This window comes from Trichosurus vulpecula, chromosome 7 (genome assembly GCF_011100635.1).
Source record: "Trichosurus vulpecula isolate mTriVul1 chromosome 7, mTriVul1.pri, whole genome shotgun sequence".
Taxonomy (NCBI): Eukaryota; Metazoa; Chordata; class Mammalia; order Diprotodontia; family Phalangeridae; genus Trichosurus; species Trichosurus vulpecula.
In genome coordinates this window covers 115,986,472-116,006,834 of record NC_050579.1, presented here as the reverse complement: position 1 = coordinate 116,006,834, position 20,363 = coordinate 115,986,472, and the positions used below count along the sequence as shown (strand labels likewise).

At 35.1% G+C, this 20,363-nt stretch overlaps 1 protein-coding gene across 1 annotated transcript in view; it reads left to right on the top strand.

The window, feature by feature from the left end:
• Window positions 1-20,363, top strand: part of ADGRG6 (adhesion G protein-coupled receptor G6) — a 168,879-nt gene that overhangs the window by 107,340 nt on the left and 41,176 nt on the right. Inside the window, 8 exon segments of the mRNA XM_036768775.1 lie at window positions 4,070-4,122; window positions 4,964-5,026; window positions 11,596-11,729; window positions 12,740-12,851; window positions 13,645-13,703; window positions 14,774-14,984; window positions 16,919-17,090; window positions 18,926-19,066. Coding sequence (XP_036624670.1) covers window positions 4,070-4,122; window positions 4,964-5,026; window positions 11,596-11,729; window positions 12,740-12,851; window positions 13,645-13,703; window positions 14,774-14,984; window positions 16,919-17,090; window positions 18,926-19,066 — 945 coding nt within the window.

Here is a 20,363-nt window from a genome sequence, read left to right as displayed (position 1 = left end):
CATTAAAAAGGAAAATATGTGAATACCAAAAATGAATTAGAAGTAGAGACAGCAAGTACCAGAGGAAAGTATCAGAAGAGAGAACAAACTTTTAGTTATCTTGGATATAGAAATTCCTAGAAAGGTAGAGAAACCAGCTAGAGATTCTTTAAGGTTCTTGCTCTGAGAGAAAAAGAAAGAGACAATGATACTCTCTGGTCCCACCTGCTATTAAACTGTTAGAAGGAAAGAAAAGGTGCCCCAGCACAAATGATTTCTGAGGCTCTCTCTGAGTCATTTTCACCATGCCAAGTTGATGCATCAACTAACGTCAGCTAGCTACCTCATCATCAACTAATTCTCCCTCACTTTTTAGTTTTTTAATATACCATGAAAAAATACAAAGATAACAGCATCCCCCTGCCTTACTATGGTCAGAATGTATTAGAAGGCTTCTTTTTTATATTAAATCTAGTTCTACTTGTGTTTGATGTTGTAAACATTTGTTTTTGTTTCTATATAAGCAAATTATCTAGCACAAAAATAAAATATTATTATGGAACATTTTTATTTAGAGAGTGATAGGAACATTATGTGGGGATACTGTAAACTGTTCTAAAAATTCTTTTTCTTGATTTATATGGACTAACTTTGCATATTTTCCTGGGCCTAATTGTCCTTAATCATGTTCTTAACCTGAGTTAACAATATCCACCCAAAATGGCAATTCACACAGAAAGTCTTCATTTAAACCAAGGGACTAAGCTTCTGATCATCCAGAGAGAAGTTGCTTCCCCCCTTTTAGTATTATTATAGGAGAATGAGAAAATTACAGAATATATTTAATAATAAAGTAAATATGCTTAAGGGAGACAAACAGTAGGATTTTCCAGGTAGTCCTTTCATCATCTTTGTGAGACTATCTCTGACTCTTCCTACAAGTTTTAGATGCCTACCTCAAATGAATTTGAGTCACATGATCAGAATTATATACTGTGTGAATATAGTACATATGTGTATGAGGAGAGAGGAGAGGGGAGAGAGAAAGGGAGAGAGACAGAATGAATGTCTTATGGCTATACAAATCCACAAATATACATATTTTTCCTCATTCACCATACCCTTCTGAATCATTCTTATATTATTCATCTTATTGCTTATGAAAGTAATATTATTCAGAGAAAAGTAGTACCTAAATCTCCAAATCAAATTGGATTGAGATGGAAGCAAGCCTTGTTAAACTATAGGAAAATGACTGCTTTTATTGGACAAAATGTTTTTTTTCCTGAATTCCAAAATTATCTTTGTATCATTAAATTATGTGTAATATGATTCTGGAAAAATACTCTTGAAGAATATTACATATATTTATAATATGAATTGCTAAAATAAAAGGCATTCACATATATTAATTGTGTATTGTATGTTCTCATGACCAATATTAGATTATTTTTAAGGCCTCCCATCTTCACCAGAGGGATTATTTGACTTTATGAAATACTAAGCTTGTAAAATTAAAACATACGTGTAACATTCTAATAATCTATTTATTAATGGACTATAATCAGTACAAAATGTCAAAATATTAGCTCCATGAATAGGAAAGTAAAAAGAAACAATTTATCTAGGAAATTGCTTTCTTTAAATGAGAATATTGCCCTCTAGTCAGTGTTTATCTATTAAATCTATATTTACTTCCACTTAAAATTTAGTGTGAAAATTACATTTCTTTCATTATGTAAAAGGCATTTAATTCAGCCACAGGGTAGTGGATATACATTTGTACAATGAAAGAATAAGTATGTGCATATATTGTGTCTATGTATTTCCATGTAGTTATATGGTACAAAGGAGGAGTATATATACACATTGGCACATGTGTATATATGAATACAAAGATATTTGTATAGATGCATATATGTGTGTATATATGACTGTACATACACATAGTTCTCCATACTGTTTAACTTCATGCCCACCATTCTGTGACTGAATTCTTGTGCTTTTTTTCATCACTGTTAGTAAATAAGTTATTTTGATTTACAGATGTGATTTAATTTTACATGTTTTATATTTCATGTAATAAGGTTAAGATTCTCAAATGATGATGAAAATAGAAGGTCTTAAACAGATTCATATATTGGTTACAATAATATACAAAAACACAATTTATATTTTTCAAGTTTTCTTTAGTTCTAGGAATTTTAGCTAATATTTTCTTTAGCTATAACAAATCTAAAGTCAAAGAATGGAATTTTTATTTTTGAAGTTACATTTAAAATGGTCATGTATTTTTCTAAGTAGTTCACTAAATATAAAATGTTTGCTATACATATTTTTCTTCTTTAAAAATATTTTTGGTATTAAATATGTAGGAATAAGAAATTCATATGATAAATCAAAGAACCATCTATCAAATTAATGTTCTTTTTTGGATCTCGTCTTTGATTTCATCATTATAGAGAAATTCATCACTTGAGTCTTTAGCACTTCCAGGGATGAATTTTCTCGCTAATGCAGATTTGCACCTTCTCTACAAACTAATCTTAAAGAGATTTCTGTACTAAGATGTTTTGTTACTTGCCTAGGATCCTATAGCCTTTATGCTAGTTGTAGGACCTGAACTTGGTTCTTCCTTATTCCAGGGTGCGTCCTCTCCTCTCCCGCTCTCCCCCCCCTCCTTCCCTTCCCCTCTTCTCTTCCTCCCTTTCTCCTTCCTTTCTTCTCTTTCCCTTCTCATCTCTCTCTCAATGCCATAATGATATGTTACTGCTATGTAAATTGATAGATGGCTAAAATTAATTAAATCTAGGGTTGTTATTTTCCAAAACACTCCATATATGATAAAAGAAATTACAAATTTGCCTTTAAGAAACATAGAAAAAGTGGCAAAGAGAAGACCCAAGGACTTGTACTTTTTTTTCTTAAAATCTTTCAGTCTGAAGTATGTGATTTCCAAATAACTGTAAAACTTTATAAATGTTAATTTATTCCATCAAGGGTCAAAAATTTTGGAATATAACATGTTTGTAGGAAGCTTCTCTGTATCCTTGAAACAAATTTTAGAAAAATGAGTGAAATCACATCGAAACCAGATGAGGTAGAACTTCCCTTCCCCCTACCTTTTTCTGAAATCAGATATCTAGAGGGATAAGAAAAACACTTAAAATTGCTATTGTATTCAAATGAAAACTCTGCTACATAATCAGAGGAAACAGCCTTTTCTTGGCTTGTACTTGCTTAACTCTGTTTTCTTAAGTCCTGTGAAGCTAGATTTGCCTTGTTCCCCTAGTTTTAGAAGAATTTCACTCCCTTAATTAAAAAAAAGGAGGGGGAGTAATGAAATAAATGTTTCAAGAACTTATATTTATTTTGGTTTTTGCAAGTAAAAGCTTCGGTGTACCATTTTATTTCCCCCTTTTACAACTCAAGAAAAAGCCCAATGTCTTACTTAAAGAAAGGCACAAGAGATCTCAGTGAGTAGTATGAAATGTCTAATTTCATGGGAATGTAAATGTATTTTTAGTTATTTCCCATACGAATATTAGTGACAAAATATTTCCAAGTTAAATACTACTTTTTATAGAAAAATTAAGTTTTTAAAATCATTTAGTTGTTGGGTAACAGTCTCTAAGAACTGTGGTCAATTCATTTGTCACAGTTAAAAATTAGATGTAATAGGATTAGGAACTAAATATGGTAAAATAAATAAGGGAAATCTACTTAAAGGGAATGGTGTTCTCCAAGAGTATTCATTTGCTTTAATAGGCTACTGTAATATTGCCCTGGTGGTATTGTATCCTAAAAGTCTCTTTTGCATGCTTTCTTTCCCTTGATGTTCACTGATAGAAAGATGATAGAAAAAATGAGTGTTTTACTGATGTTCTCTGCTAATGTTTGAAAACCTAAACACTAGTGTCACACATTAGTTATCTCTAACATCATAGCTGAGTAAATCTAAGTATGTTTTTCCCACTAAGAATTTACTATTTTGAACAAAGTTGTCTATTTTAGTTGAAAGTTCTTTTTCTTAAAAAAAAAAAACAAACCTCACCCCTTCTCTCTTTGACTATACCATTGTATTTTTCAGCTCAACTCTACTTTTCAAAATTGGAATTATACAGTCTATGTGGTCAATATCAGGTAAATGGTAGAATTTGTTATTTAATAAATTTAATTTATTTATTTATTATTTAATTTAATAAATTTTGCTAAGATCTATACTATATGTAATATCTATAATTTGTATATAACATAGCATACATGATATAGTAATAAATATGTAGCATATGTATACATACATATATACATGTGAATATATATGTGTATATGTATATATATAGTATGCGTGCATATGTATGTATATGTGTGTGTGTGTGTGTGTGTGTGTGTGTGTGTGTGTGTGTGTGTTAGCTTAGTATAATGAAAAAAAAAAAACCCTGGACTTAGGATGCAAGGGACATTTAGACCACCAGCTGTATAGCCATCAAAAGCTATTACCTTTCCAAGTTTGTTTCCTCATCAGTGAAATAGGAACAGTGATACTTTACCACATGCCTCTTAGAATAAGAGAGAGGCTGCTTAGCATAGTGAATAGAGAGCGGTCCTCAGAAAGACCTGGATTCAAGTCCCACCTCAGACATATGCTGGTTGAGCAAATCACTTCTCTGTACTGCACACTGCTCTCTACGTTGAAGATCAGGTACGAATCTAAACTGGTAAAGGGAGTTTCCTTAACAGGAATTTCCTCAGGTCCAGTCCTGATATAGATGAGTTATTATTAATTAGTTAACCTGAAATTAAATAAAAAACAATGAACTAAAATTCCTCTCACCTTACCATCCAGGCTATAAATTCCTTGAGAATAGGGACTGTATTTTTTACTTTTTTATGTCTCAGTGCCACACATGCTACCTTGTATGTAGTAGATGCTCAATAAATGTTTATTCATGATTATGATCAGTATATTCCTTTACATTTATAGTCTTCATCTGAACACTGGAGAAGAGAGGATAAAAGTCAAAAGAAGTATTGAAGATGATCAAAGGTAACAATATTATCAGTGGCTTAATTTATATTCCAGAATTCCTTACCACAAAATTTAGCCAATCTCTTCTAACTCTTCTTTCTCCATGCTTTGAGTCTAGGGGATCCATTTCTTTTTAGATTCATATGTATACTAGAGTGATTATTTGGGTAGTGGAATATATGCTTTCTAAGTTTTGTGTTTGACATAATAGCTTTTTGGTACTTTTGTGAGGTTTTATCAAGATAGTTATACTTTGAGGAACTCTGTGAAAAAGGCTTTGTTAATGTGTTTTAGCATAAAGAAAAATTGGGGAATAAATTAACATTGACAAATAAATTTTGACCCCATGCCAAATAAAATGTGCTCTTAGTTCATGTTTTGACTATATATTTGGTAGTCACTATACAAGAACATGATATTTATACAGTTTTCACATTACTCCTTCCTTTTCACCCCAACCCCTTGCATATTCCAAATGAATCGGCCCACCGGCCGTACTGCTTACATGACATTTCTTCTCCAGTCTTTCTGTGTGCTCCTCCTCATGACTGAACAACTCTCCTTCCTCTCCTCCACTTCCTAGAATTTGTAGCTCTATTCATGGCTCAGCTCAAGAGCCACTGGCTACAAGAAGACTTTCTTGATCACCCCAAATCATATATATTTTGAATTTACCTGTCTGTGTATGAGTTATTTTCAACCCTGTCAGTAGAATGTATTGTCTTTGAGAACAAAGACCACTTCATTTTTGTGGCTGTATCCCCAGCATATAGCACAGTGCAGGAAACATATTATCTGTTTAATAAATGTTTACAGTCACTGAAATAAAACAATATTTCATGAAGTGTCCAGTTCAAATTCCTTTTTCATTACTTGTATCTTTTTTCGTCACTTGGGATGGAACTTTTTAAAAATTTTTTAGTCTTATTGCCAAGTTTTATTTGTTTTTTTTTAATTTTATTATTTATTTAATATTTTAGTTTTCAGCATTGATTTCCACAAGATTTTCAGTTACAAATTTTCTCCCCGTTTCTACCCTGCCCCCACTCCAAGATGGCATATATTCTGATTGCCCCATTCCCTAGTCAGTCCTCCCTTCTGTCACCCCACTCCCACCCCCCAATCCCCACTCCCCTTACTTTCTTGTAGGGAAGGATAGATTTCTATGCCCTATTCCCTATATATCTTATTTCTCAGTTGCATGCAAAAAAAAACCTTTTTCTTTTGAGCATCTGCTTTTAAAACTTTGAGTTCCAAATTCTCTTCCCTCTTCCCTTCCCACCCACCCTCCCTAAGAAGGCAAAAATTCAACTTAGGTCACATGTGTATCATTATGTAAAACACTTCCACAATATTGATGTTGTGAAAGGCTAGCTATATTTCCCTCCATCCTATCCTGTCCTCCTTTATTCAATTTTGTCCCTTGACCCTGTCCCTTTTCAAAAGTGTTTGTTTTATATTACCTCCTCTATTGCTCTGCCCTCCCTTCTCTCATCCCTACTTTTTATCCCCTTCCCCCTACTTTCCTGTGGGGTAAGATACCCAATTCAGTGTGTATGTTATTCCCTCCTCAGGTCAAATCCAATGAGAGCAAGATTCACTCATTTCCCCTCACCTGCCCCCTTTTCTCTTCCAACAGAACTGCTTTTTCTTGCCACTTATATGTGAGATAATTTACCCCATTATATCTCTCCCTTTCTCTCTCTCTCAATATATTCCTCTCTCATCCCTTAATTTGATTTTATTTTTTTAGATATCATCCCTTCATATTCAACTCACCCTGTGCTCTCTGTCTATATCTATCTATCTATCTATCTATCTATCTATCTATATTCCCTTCAGCTACTGTAATACTGAGAAAGGTCTCATGAATTACACACATAATCTTTCCATGTAGGAATGTAAACAAAACAGTTCAACTTTAGTAAGTCCCTTATGATTTCTCTTTCTTGTTTACCTTTTCATGCTTCTCTTGATTCTTGTGTTTGAAAGTCAAATTTTCTATTCAGCTCTGGTCTTTTCACTGAGAAAGCTTAAAAGTCCTCTATTTTATTGAAAGTCCATATTTTGCCTTGGAGCATGATACTCAGTTTTGCTGGGTAGATGAGTCTTCGTTTGAATCCTAGCTCCTTTTACCTCCAGAATATCATATTCTAAACTCTTTGATCCCTTAATGTAGAAGCTGCTAGAGCTGTTATCCTGATTGTATTTCTACGATACTCAAATTGCTTCTTTCTGGCTGCTTACATCATTTTCTCCTTGACCTGGGAACTCTGGGATTTGGTGACAATATTCCTAGGAGTTTTCTTTTTGGGATCTTTTTCAAGAGGCGATCGGTGGGTTTTTTTCAATTTCTATTTTACCCTCTGGCTCTAGAATATCAGGGAAGTTTTCCTTGATAATTTCTTGAGAGATGATGTCTAGGCTCTTTTTTGATCATGGCTTTCAGGCAGTCCAGTAATTTTTAAATTATCTCTCCAGGATCTATTTTCCAGGTCAGTGGTTTTTCCAATGAAATATTTCACATTGTCTTCCATTTTTTCATTCTTTTGGTTCTGTTTTATATTTTCTTGATTTCTCATAAAGTCACTAGCTTCCACTTGCTCAAATCTAAATTTTAAGGTAGTATTTTCTTCAGTGATCTTTTGGACCTCCTTTTCCATTTGGCTAATTCTTCCTTTCAAGGCATTCTTCTCTTCATAGGCTTTTTGGAGCTCTTTTGCCATTTGAGTTAGTCTATTCTTTAAGGTGTTATTTTCTTCAGTATTTTTTTGGGTTTCCTTTAGCAAGTCGTTGTTTGTCATGGTTTTCTTACATCTCTCTCATTTCTCTTCCCAATTTTTCCTCCACTTGTCTTACTTGGTTTTCCAAATCCTTTTTGAGCTCTTCCATGGCCTGAAACCAATTCATATTTTTCTAGAGGCTTTTGATGTAGGCTCTTTGACTTTGTTGACTTCTGGCTTTACGTTTTGATCTTCTTTGTCACCAAAAAAAGATTTTAAAGTCTGAGTCTGAGTCTGCATCCTTTTTCGGTGCCTGACCATGTTCCCCATCAACTACTTGACCTTTGAGCTTTTTGTCAAGGTATGACTGCTTGTAGAGTAGCAAGTTCTTTGTCCCAAGCTTTAGGGGCTGGGCTGCTATTTTCAGAGCTACTTCTGCTCCACTGTCATCACAAGCTCTGCCACAGCAGTGCTCCTCCTCCTCCAAGAACTGCCAACCAGGATTGCAACCCAGATCCAAGCAGAGCAAAGCAAGCCCTGCACTCCTGCTGTGGTCTGCCACTTAATTCCTCCCATGTTGTGAGCCAGGGAATCCCGAAGTAGCTGACGCTGGAGCTCCACTGCCACACCACCTCTGCCACTCCCAGGGCTGGTGGTCAGACCGCTTTCTAACCCAGTCTCACAGTTTTCCCACTAACCTGCTCCACAGTCTTTGGTGTTTGTAGGTTGAGAAATCTGGTAAGTGCCACAGCTCAATGATTTATGGCTCTAAGCCCTGCTCTGGGACAACTCCCTGTCTGATCTGTTCCAGCGCTGCATTCCGCTCACAGTACCGTGCGAAAGACCCCTCCCAGCTACCATCCAGGCCATCCTGGGCTGGAGACCTGCTTCCCTCTGCTATTTTGTGGGTTCTGCAGCTCTAGAGTTTGTTCAGAACCATTTTTATAGGTGTTTGGAGGGATTTGGGGGAGAGCTTAAGCAAGCCCCTGCTTTCCAGCCGCCATCTTGGCTTTGCCATTCTGGAACTTGTAACATAATACGTAATAACACTTTTTAGAAAGCTATGCCTGATGAAAAGTATTGAAGTAAGACATCTGAAATGGATGAAATATTATATATATATATATATATATATATATATATATATATATACACATATATGGTGTTATTAAGTTTATTCTCATGAACACGTTTTCTTTCTTTTTAAATTTAAAAGAGTCACTCAAGAAAAAAATATGGTCCTAAATTTTCATTATGATTTCAGATTTCAAGTTTATATTGAAATTATCACATAGGCAGAGAAATGTATAAAGCACCTAAGTCCAACCAGTCCTACCATGAGGGAAACTGTCCAGGAGCACTTGAAATTAAAAACTAACATATAACCTGTGCTATATTCCCAACACAAATTTATTTTAGGTAAGTGGTTTCTAAATTATGTAGGCAGTTGGACAATAAAAACACTTGAAAAGTATTTGAAAGTGGGAAATTTGGCCAGTTTTTTAAAAATCATGTCAATAAAATTGTCTTGTTTTATTGTGACTGTTGTTATTCCTATTGAATTCATAGTTTTTGTTTTCATTTTATATTTTGTAGGCACATCTATAATGATAGCCTGGGTCACTTTTTAGGTGATTTTTTATATTATCACCATTGTAGCTGGTTAAAAATACAGTTTTTATGTAAGAGTTAATCAGAAGGTGATGACCAAAATTGTCTCACCTAGGTATCCATAAGGGAAATAAATGTCTGTCTTTGTATTTGAAACTGCCACCTCCTTTTATAATTTTGAAAATTCTCGTTTTTGTGTAAAGCATCATTGTATAGTGGGTGGAATATTGGACTTTGAAGCAGGAAGATGTGGGTTGAAATTCTGTCTCCAAAACTTATTAGCTATGTAAATATGAACATATCACTTAATCTCTTTGAGTCAGTTTCCTTATCTGTAAAGTGAGGAAAACTATATATGTATGTGTATGTATATGTATATATACGTGTATACAGATACACATACACAATACATATGTACATGCATACACACATACATGTATGTGTGTATGTGTGTGTATATATGCACACACATATGTATACGTATACATGTAGGTATATATATATATAAATAACATAAAACCTACCATGAGAGACATAGTTGCATACATATTTGGGGGTCTAGAAGTTTGGGAATCAAGAAGATCTGGGTTCATGTTTTACCTCTGAAACATGAAGGCTAGTTGACCCATTGTCAAGTCTCTTTATTTTCTCAGTGCTTAGGCAACCTTCTAAGACCTTACAGTGCACATAAATTGTTAAGATGCCTCAGAGTTTCTCCTTGGAGGGTTTGTCTTACCGATTATGTGTCAGTTTTAACTCACGTCAAGAAGAACCTACTTCACTGAATTGTTGTGAGGTTCAGATGGGAATGTGGTTAGGTAAGAGACTGGGATAAGGACTATACCTGCGATCTCATTGGCAAAGGGAGCTCCTGAGTAAGGAATCTCCCTATATTCGCTGAGGTTGACACTTACTTTGCAATTTGTATCCTTAGGGAGTTGTCCAGAGCACTGGGAAGTTAAATGATTGACCAGGATTATATACTATGTGTCAGAGAAAGAACCTGAACCCAGGTTTTCCAGTTCTGAGACTGGTTTTTCATTTCCTGTGCTACACTAACTCTCACAAATGTAAACTACTGTAATTACAATGATGAATAATTCTGTGATGGGGGTTATTACATTTAAATAGAGAATTGGCCTTTGTTTTATAGCTTTGTGGCATTTCCTTCATGCTCTGAAGAGAAAGATTTGGGATAGCCACAAGACTCTTGTCCCTTGTCCAACCAAATGGTGCTGCTTCCTCCTACTCCACTATTGAATTCCTTATAGTCTTTCCTGCAAAGTCTGTTTTAAAAGTTGAGCCATACAGTCACACCCCAAAGTAGCGAGTGAACCTCAAGAGGTCCCTAACCAGAAGGACAACTTTGACCTTTTTTAGCTTCTTTACTAAAACTCTTCCAGTGCCCAGCATCACACAAGCAGTCCGTTGTGAATATCCACTGAGCAAAGGTAGTTTGTTGCATAGAATTGTTTCCTTTATGCTTTGTACAAAGATTCTGCATATGTGCTTCTCTGTTGTGGTTCCATCTATCAGAAAAGAATGTACCTTCAGATACAGAGGCAGAAGATTCAAGTGGTACCAAGGTTGGGTTTTTTGGCTGGTTGTCAAAGGCCAATGAAAGATAAGAATTACTTACTAATTGTGGTATTTTAAGTAAGTCCCTTGCTTAAACCAGGCTGACACTCAGTTTCCTCATCTGTAAAATGGGAACAACGGTGATGACAACAGAATTTAAATATAGCTCTTTAAGGTTGGCAAAGCATTTTACAAACATTACCTCACATTCTCGCAACAACACCGTGACATAATTACTATTATTATCCTCATTTTATCTTTATTTTACAAATGAGGAAACTGAGGCAGTCATAGATTAAATGATTTGCCTAGAGTCACACGGCTAGTAAGTGTCTAAGGCCAAATTTGAATTCATGTCTTTCTAACTTCAAGTCCAGCATTATATCTATTGTGTCAACCCAGCTGCCTCTGCCTTCTCTCTCTCTCTCTCTCTCTCTCTCTCTCTCTCTCTCTCTCTCTCTCTCTTTCTCTTATTCTCTGTTTATCTGTCAGTATATGCCTTCTCCCTGATAAAACCCAGAGATTATTTTGGATTTTCTCTTTTATTCTTAAAGACTATGTGGTCAAGAATGGTGAAAAGGGCATCATTAAATGTTTCATTCCATTGCTTTTTGCTGGAAAAAATTTTATGTTCACCCAGTTTTTAATCCCATCATTGAAAATGCTGTTTTCCAGGTTGATGATTTTGGCCCTTTTAGTTACTAACAGTGTCAGCTTGGAAGTCCAACACATTCAGCAGAAACTCATAGAAAGGAATGAATCTTTAGGTGATGGCTTGAGGTTATACACTGTCAGTGTGAAGCAAATTGGTAAGTTGCTTTTATTTAATTTTAGTTTCTGAGTATTTTGTATGACTACTTTTTTGGGGCTCCTCTCATTGTCTCCCCTCCCCCACCATATGGAAATACATCTGGTCATCAGGTAAGCATATGGTTACGTATGTGGAGACTTGTACAGTTCTCACGAATCCACTAAGTTCGAGGGGCACAGCTGGGACTTTTTGTGCCCTTGGTGAGTAGGAAGCTGCATCTGAGAAGCTGTGGCCAATCAAAGTCCTAGGGTTAATTTTGTCCGCTTTCGGGAAATCTGATCCCTGTTGAAGGAGGAAAGGAGGAAAGGGCCTAATCCATGTTGTAGGTGGTGGGGAAAGAAGTTAGGGAAATGCTAGTAAACATTGGTCCTGTCACAGTATATCTGTGTGTTAGACTTATAGTGCTTAAAAGTTAAAAGAATTATAACTATTATCTCTCAAATCCCTACCAAAAATTGAGAAAACTGAGTTCTAAAGTCATTTAACTTTGCCAAAATTGCCTAAATAATCACTGAGCTAGGATCCTCTAGCTCCAAATCTAGCATTCTTTCTAACACACATATTTACATGTGCATGCACATATTTAAATCAAACTACACATTTATGAAGAACTTTGTTTTTATATTTAGAATTTATGTTTTTTTTTCCTTATGGGAATTTTGAAAGGGCATACATCTAAGAATATTGATGGTAAAGGGACTCTGCCTATTTAGGAAAAGTACATACACACACACACACACACACACACCCCTTAATGAGATAATTTAGGAGCTGCAAAGGACTTTCAAGGCCATTCAGTCCAATTATTGTACAGATGAGGAAACACGAGACACAAAAATGTTAAGTTTCTTGTGAAGGGTCACACAGTAAATTAAGTGCTTGAGGAAAGATTGGAACAGGTCTTCCTGACTCCAGGTCCAGTATTTAAAGATGGCAGACTGATTAGAACCCTCTTCCTGTTAAATGAATTTGTTCAGATGAATCTTATTGTGGTTTGTTCTTACACAGGCACATGTCCAGAAAATGAACAACCTGAAGGCTATAAATGGTTAACCACAAAACCAGCTGTCCAGATTCATCGATGTAAAGGGAAACCTGGCTATTTTGCATCACGAACTTGGTAAGAGATTAGCAGTGCTAAAACTCAACTTTCAGTTTGGATGTACTACTTGTATTGCACCATGAAAATTCACAGAATTACAGAATTTCAGATCAGTAAGGAACTAGCTTCTGATAGTTCAAGTGGTGACAGATGATAACTGCCAGAAAGAACCCAGAGACCTGGGGATCGAGGGTTTTGGGATGGTAGCAAATAAATCATTAAAGTGGCAGACCATGGTGTCAACACTGATGTAGAGGCAAATGAATGTAGAATTGGGGGAGATAAAATAGGAGAATAGTAAGGGACCAGAAGAGGGGCAAAGAACAAATTGAGTGTGAATGGTAGAGTTGGGGAAAGTGGAAGAAGAGGAAATTAACATCGGAGAATAGAACTTTGAGATCGGTCAAATGGGGTGAGAGTAGTTCTTGGAGAGAAGGTAGAAAGTTCACAGCTAAGGTTGTAAGGCTGGATGACCAGAATTGGGGAGTCAGCATAATGGGAGGGGTAGAGTGGAATGGGATGTTGGCAGTAAGGGTGGGGGTTTGCTCATTTGGCAGACCTTTGCAATACAGTGCAGTGCACTACTAATTGTACTTCCTTACATTGTTATGAAGCTTACTATTCCATTTTTTAAATGTGCCTGGGATTACTTTTACTGATTATGCTTTTTATCATAAAGCTTTTTATTTAAAAATTCATGGGAAGCTCTAAAAAACCTTTCTTAACTTCTTTTTAAAGTTCTTTGTTTCAAAAGTATAAAATGTTTTGGTTTATATGAATGTGGATTGAAATATGAATATTTGTTGTTTAGCCACCAGGATACCACAAACAAAACCTACTGGGGACCTCCTGATTTAACAAATTGTACTGGTGAGTGAACAAGTAATATTCTTTCAGTTGTCAAAGCAATAATGACATTTCTTTTTATGTTTCCCACCCTTTACAGAATAGTTGTCCTACCATACAGTGCTTTTTATATTAAGAACTCACTATACGAATATTTTACTTTGGCAGGTTAAAAAATGAATATTTCTTCCTTTATTTCTGTTTTCTAATCTTAAATTGAAATCCATGACAAATAGGAAGGGAATTACAGTGGAGACAGTGCATATCCTGAGAGTGTGGATTTAGGGCTCCCCCACTGTAATTTCTCTAAGCATTTGGTGGTATTGAGACTTTATGTTTAGAAAGTCATTGTTCACGTTGTTTCTAACAAATTGTATCCCATACCTGTTAGGCAGTTCAAATTGTAACTATCATTAAACTAGGAAGAGAAATATAACTCTCTCTTTAACATTTGAAAGAAGTTCTGCTAATAAGTAAGAATCATCAGAGGAGAGGGGGTCAAGGAAATGGGCTTCTTCCCTCTATAGTACAGACTGGAACTATGATGTAATTGGTTTAGGGACCTCCGAGGTAAGAAAACTTCTTCTATCATAGGTTAATACTTCTCTTCAACTTTTATTCTTAGAACACTAAAAGTTGCAGGTATATATTACAGAGGAAGGGCTTAAACCCAGTTCTTCCTGGCTTCAAGGACAGCCTTCTAGCCTGTACTCTATGCTGCCTCATTTTTTCCCTCAGAGTTTTCCTACATCATTCCATGACATGAACTGCTTATGTCACTAATCAGAGTTTTGTGAGCCTTTTCTGAATGGTAAAAGAATATGAAATGAAGGCTGAGGTCGCATATAGAAGGAGACATGTGAAATGTCTAAACTCAGTGTGAGGTCATTGTAGTAGACAGCTGTGTAGCCTTTACATATTTTTAGTATTTATCTTCTGTCATCATTTCATCATCATAATGACTCTGTGGGGTGGTTATGTTTGTGAGTATCATTATCATTTTGTAGATGAGGAAACTGAGTCAAAGAGAGGTAAAAATGTCTTGTAATTATATTCTCATGTGTTCTTTATTGTGATTTTATATATATTTTTAGGAATAACGAATGAAATAGCTAATGAGCTTCTAAATTTCACTAGTGAAGGACAGACCCTCACCTCAGCCAACATAACCAGTATTGTGGAGTACCTCAAAAAAATTGTGAATAATGAAGAAAACATTGATATAACTTTAGGCTCAACTGTAATGACCATATTTTCCAATATCTTAACTAGTTCAGACAATGATTTGCTGGAATCTTCTTCTGAGTAAGTATTTTGTTTCTTCCTGAAGGACTGGGGAGATTTTAAAAAATGCTTTTGCCCATGTAGTTTGACATAAATTTCAATGATAAGCAGAAGCCTCAAGATACTCAATTGTCTTTCCCTAAAGAGCATGCTTTCTGTGACACATTAAAGGTATCTTCCTGTAAGAAGTATCTATTTTACTACTTCAAGGGTTTGTGATTTTATCAGAGCAAGTGGTATTTCCATGACTGAAGAACATACCATCCCACACCAAAGTAGCTAGTGTTCTTGGGGCTCTGGGGCCAAAAAATTAATAATAATCTCTTTGACCTATACTTAGATTTTCAAGCTTGGTACAAATGCTTCAATCTTGTACTTCCTGGTAGTAGCCTTTAAAACCCCAGGGTATTATCACTGCTGAAAACTAAATATATTAAACAAATTAAATAAAAATAAATAAATAAAGAACCCAGGGTATTGTCTCTATATTATGATGAAACACTATAGGAGTATTTTAATGGAATAAGATGCAAAGAACATAGAGGACTGAAAAAAACAAGGTAGGGTTCATTGTCAATACAGAAGAAGCTTAAATACAATTTTGTGACTATAGCAGTATTTTCATTTAAAACATGAACCAGATAACCTGGAAAATTTTTATAATTCTCAAACCTACTAAAACTAGACATTTTGCAAGTATGCAGCCATCACATAACTTGGACTTAAAAAAAAAAACAACCCTACTATCTTAGACTCCACATTATGGAATGACCATGCCAGGGTCTTTTAGAATTGTTAGAGAACAAATTCTGCCTTTACCAAACAGTATTGTAAAGAAGCTCCCCTTGTAATTTTATAGCATTCACTCTGAGATTTATATTTAGTTAATAGTAATTTTTATTTCTTCACTGATCATTTCTTTGTAATAACAAAAAATAAACCATAATTTTACAATTAACAGTAGGCTTTCCCTAGCCCTTACTAGCTCTATTGATGAGCACTACTGTGAGACAAAAGTTTCTGAATGCATCGCGTCATCACTTGTCTCAATATGTTTTCCATATCTTTATCTTCTTTCTACATGATACAGACAACAGAGGAAGAAACTTTTTAAGGCCAGTAATAATTTCTATTATATGTTCCCTAGGAGTGTGATTTACATAGTTCCCAAAAGATGACCATAGGATTCTCTATGTTGAAGATGAAATTTATATCAATAGTCTAAAATTCTACTCAGGGGGGACTGACCAAAGGTCACTGGGGGGTGTCCTTGGATTCAGAAGCTGTGTTTTAAAAGCCTTCACACACCCTTGGGCAAATGGCCTGCCTGCATTGTTACACAATGCCCCTGCTCTTCTAGGGTCATCCAGACAGGCAAGTAAACACTCTTCAGTAGAACAGAACATACTCATCAAATTAGGTGTTTTGCTGAAAAGAAAATTCTCAGTAAAAATTCTGACATCCACACCCATAAATAACTAGTGATTTCTTCCCTAAACACATTTTGTTTTGTTGAAAATAATGCATTCTGAATGATGGTGGGATAATAGTTCATGCTCATTTTGCAGATAGCAGTTCACATAGTAAAATAAAAGTAGTAGTTTCATTTTCTCATTCTTAATGCAAATATAACGTACCTAGGACTAGTACTTTTTTCTCTTGAGATACTCAAGACAAAGAGCAGTATTTGTCCTTAATGCTGTAGCAATTCACCTGCCTAAAAACAGAGGATTAGACCACGACATTTTTCTCAAGGTCACCTCCAACTCTGTGGTTCTGTGGTACTTCTTAGGTGTGTTTGATGTGTGTCCATGATGTTGGTTTAATAAAAGGCTTTGGAGATCAATGTCCATGATTTTTTAACTTGCTCTGTGATATAGTATATGCAACTGTCTGCTGCTTTATGATGGCGATGATGATGATGATGATGGTGATAATGTTTTTAATGTCTCTAGGGCTTTAAAAACAATTGATGAGTTGGCTTTTAAGATAAAGCTAACTAACGAAGTACCTGTGAACATTACAACTCGAAATCTGGCTCTTGGGGTGTCATCTCTGACCCCAGAGACATATGAAGGCTCAACTTTCAGTATTGGTCTCCCAAATAGTAATGATTCATATTTCCAGGTATGAGCTTGTGGTTTTTATGCCTTCTCAAAACTCAACTACACATACATGTTTTGGATACTTACCCTTTTTCCTTTCAAGAGGCTGACAATTATAGCAGTTTTGAGCATAAAGACTTAAAGTAGGATTAATTCTTATCTCTCTAGAATCACTTAGAAATCATGTGACCTGTGTGTTAAAGGATAAAATTGAGTACCCCTCAAAAAGTTCTATAATTTTAAAATAAATTTCAGGAAAATGTGATTTTTTTTCTCCTTTGGAAATCCATAACTCAAGGTTGGTAATTGGACTAATATTTAGGTAATCAATATTCACATTGATTTGTGATCTCATCAATTTGAGAGTTCTCTCTAGTGATTCAGCTCCCAACCTTTCCATGCCTGTTTATCCCATGCAGCTCTTGTCAGCATCCTCCAGTTTGCCACAGGGTTCCACCCAAGGTGCTGGAGTTCTTCCAAAAAAGCACTCTGGCCAACCACCTGGCATCCCTCATTCTTACCCTGCGACCAGCCAATCTTCTCTTTTTGTCCAACAATTCTATGATGACTCCTTTACTCTAACTCTTATTCTAGGCTGCTACATGTTGCAGCCTCCTCACACCCACCACTTACTTTTCCATTGCCCTCGGGGGGGATGTTCATCTTTAGATTTCTGGAGGCAGTGCTTTCCGCCTGAACTCTTGGCAAAATTAATTTTCATCAGAAAACAGTCAGTTGCTTTCTTTTGTTCCCCTTTTCTGTGAATTACAAATTCTAAGGAGTTAGTACCAAAAGGGGAAATTTTCAGATCATTCTAAAATGACATATTGTTGCTTTGTATAGAGTTGTATCAGGAGTATCTAATTTGTTGGTCATAGTTTATTGTCAGAAAAAGGTGGTTTAATCTTCTGCTATTTCATATTTTTAGCAGTTACTGGGGTCAGTTCTCCCTCTCAAAAAAGATAGGAGTCAGCTATGTAAGTCATACTATGTGATCAGCTTTGGTTTATGGAGGGTGGGAATGGGATTAGCAGGCATTCTTACTACAGTCATGTTGAGGGTGGGACCAGTGGAAGTTCTGTTCTCTTAACTTAGTAGCCACTTTCACACATTTAAACAGGGACTTTGCTATACTAATTTGTAACTACTGCAATAGAATAGACAGCCAGCTAGTTACTCTCCTAGCATAATGGAGAGAATGTCTTGTCTTACTTTAGAAAGGAATCTAGATGAAGGTATGCATTTAGGACCAAGGTGAAATGTAGATTTTTATTTTTTCATGATCGAAGAAAGACCATTCTATGAAGGCTGTCTCAAAAGTTAAATAGAAAGTTAACTCTAATGAAATCAATCTTTCTCTGCCATTTAATCATTGGTATAAGTACAAGGTACTGGGAAATAAAAATCATAAAATTTAAACTTTGCTCTTTCTATAGATATTCTTTATTCTTAGTCCAAAGAGTCCCATTCTCTCTTTTTCTTTTGTGGATACTCCCAAACCACAAATTGTTTTGCAAAGAATCTGGAAAATTTGATAATTTAACTACTTTGACTTTAAAGAAGAAAAATCTAGTTCTCATATTTGAGAATCTCTACTAATTTTGCAGACTTCTCTATGTTCAAATAAATGAGTATCACTAAATCCTGATCACATAAAAAGGTGAAGAGCAGCTAACTTCAGGTCTTTCTTAGCAGAAGCTTTATCCAAATAAACATTACAGAGAGTGTGTGTCAAAGAAGGGAGCAATTGGCCTAGGACTTACTTGTGTGCTTTGGGATATCATTACACATTAGTCCAACATTCTGAGTGATTACACTATTGCAGTTATCTGACTGATCTATTTGTGTGTCTCCTAGATGGATTTTGAGGCAGGTCAAGTGAATTCTTTGGCTTCTGTCATTTTGCCTCGAAGTTTACTTATGAATTTAAGTAAGGAAGAATCTGAATTGGTTAAAAGAGCTCAATTTACTTTCTTCAACAAAACTGGACTTTTTCAGGCAAGTATATGTTGAATTAATTTTTCTTGATCTACATTGAGTCCTTTTTTAAAAAAAAAGGTGCAATTCCAAGTCTCTTAAAGCTAAGCATATCAGGAATGATAGAAAAATAACTTCATCTCTTTATTAAAATGAAGGCCTTTAATAGCATAATTGTTTTAAACACTTGCTAACATAATAGTTTTATTCAGATTTATACCAGAAGATAATATTAGTTTCAATGCTACAGGTTGAAAAATACAAATTAAATACTCTACTATAAAAATTTATATTGTTATTACTAAATTAATACTGAATTACTGAATAAAATAAATTATCTGTTTAGGCTAAATATTAGCTACTTTCAGTCTTTCCAGACACAAGTAAGGGAGGTTAAAGAGAATTACTCACTAAGTAAGGGAAAGGATTTTTTTTTCATTCAGAAGGAAGTAGTGTTTTCGTAATGAGCAGCATTCTTGGCTTTAATCAGCCTTCCTATTAGTATTTCAAATGACCTTCTGCCCTTTTACATCCGCAGAATTGGGTGCTATTGTGCTCAGCACACATCACCATTTTTATTGGCATTGTTTCTAGATCCTAGAGAGTAATCTGCCAGCAAACACCCATGACCTCCCCTGGCCTCAAAAAACAGAACTTATCTACAAAAGCTACGTTAAATATTTTGTTTTTGGAAGTAAGGATTCTTAAATACTAAAATATGAAATGATGTTCGACATTTCAGAAGAAACCAGGCTATACAGGAGAAAAACTGAAATTTCTCAAGGCAGGTTAGAAAAATTACTTCAACACAGTAATTCTACTATCTTTTTTCCAACAGATACATAGATAGTATATCCATTGAAGGAGTAAGAGAAAAGTATAGCTTACCACCATAACTCACTGAACTTTGAAATCAATCGAGTTATACATGAGATACATTTAATACATAAGGTAATATGGAATACAATGTGAAGAAAACAAAGTACTATAATGGATGGTTCCTGCCCTAATTATGCTTACAGTCCATCTGGGGAGACAAGGCAAAAATGTAGAGAAAGTTGAACCAAAAAGACTGAAGAATTAGTAGGTCTCACAAAATCATGTATGACATTGTCAGATTAATGATGTAGACAGACAAATTTAGAGGATGGAGGGTTAGGATGTCTTCATGTCCAAGGTTTCAGAGTTATGATGTCCTCAAAACCAAAATTTGATTTTTTTTCTGTACTCCCATTCTCCCTCAAAAATATTCATCTAGAATTTATTTTAAGAATTATATGTCTTCTTAAAATGATTAAAGACACCTTGGCATTTCACA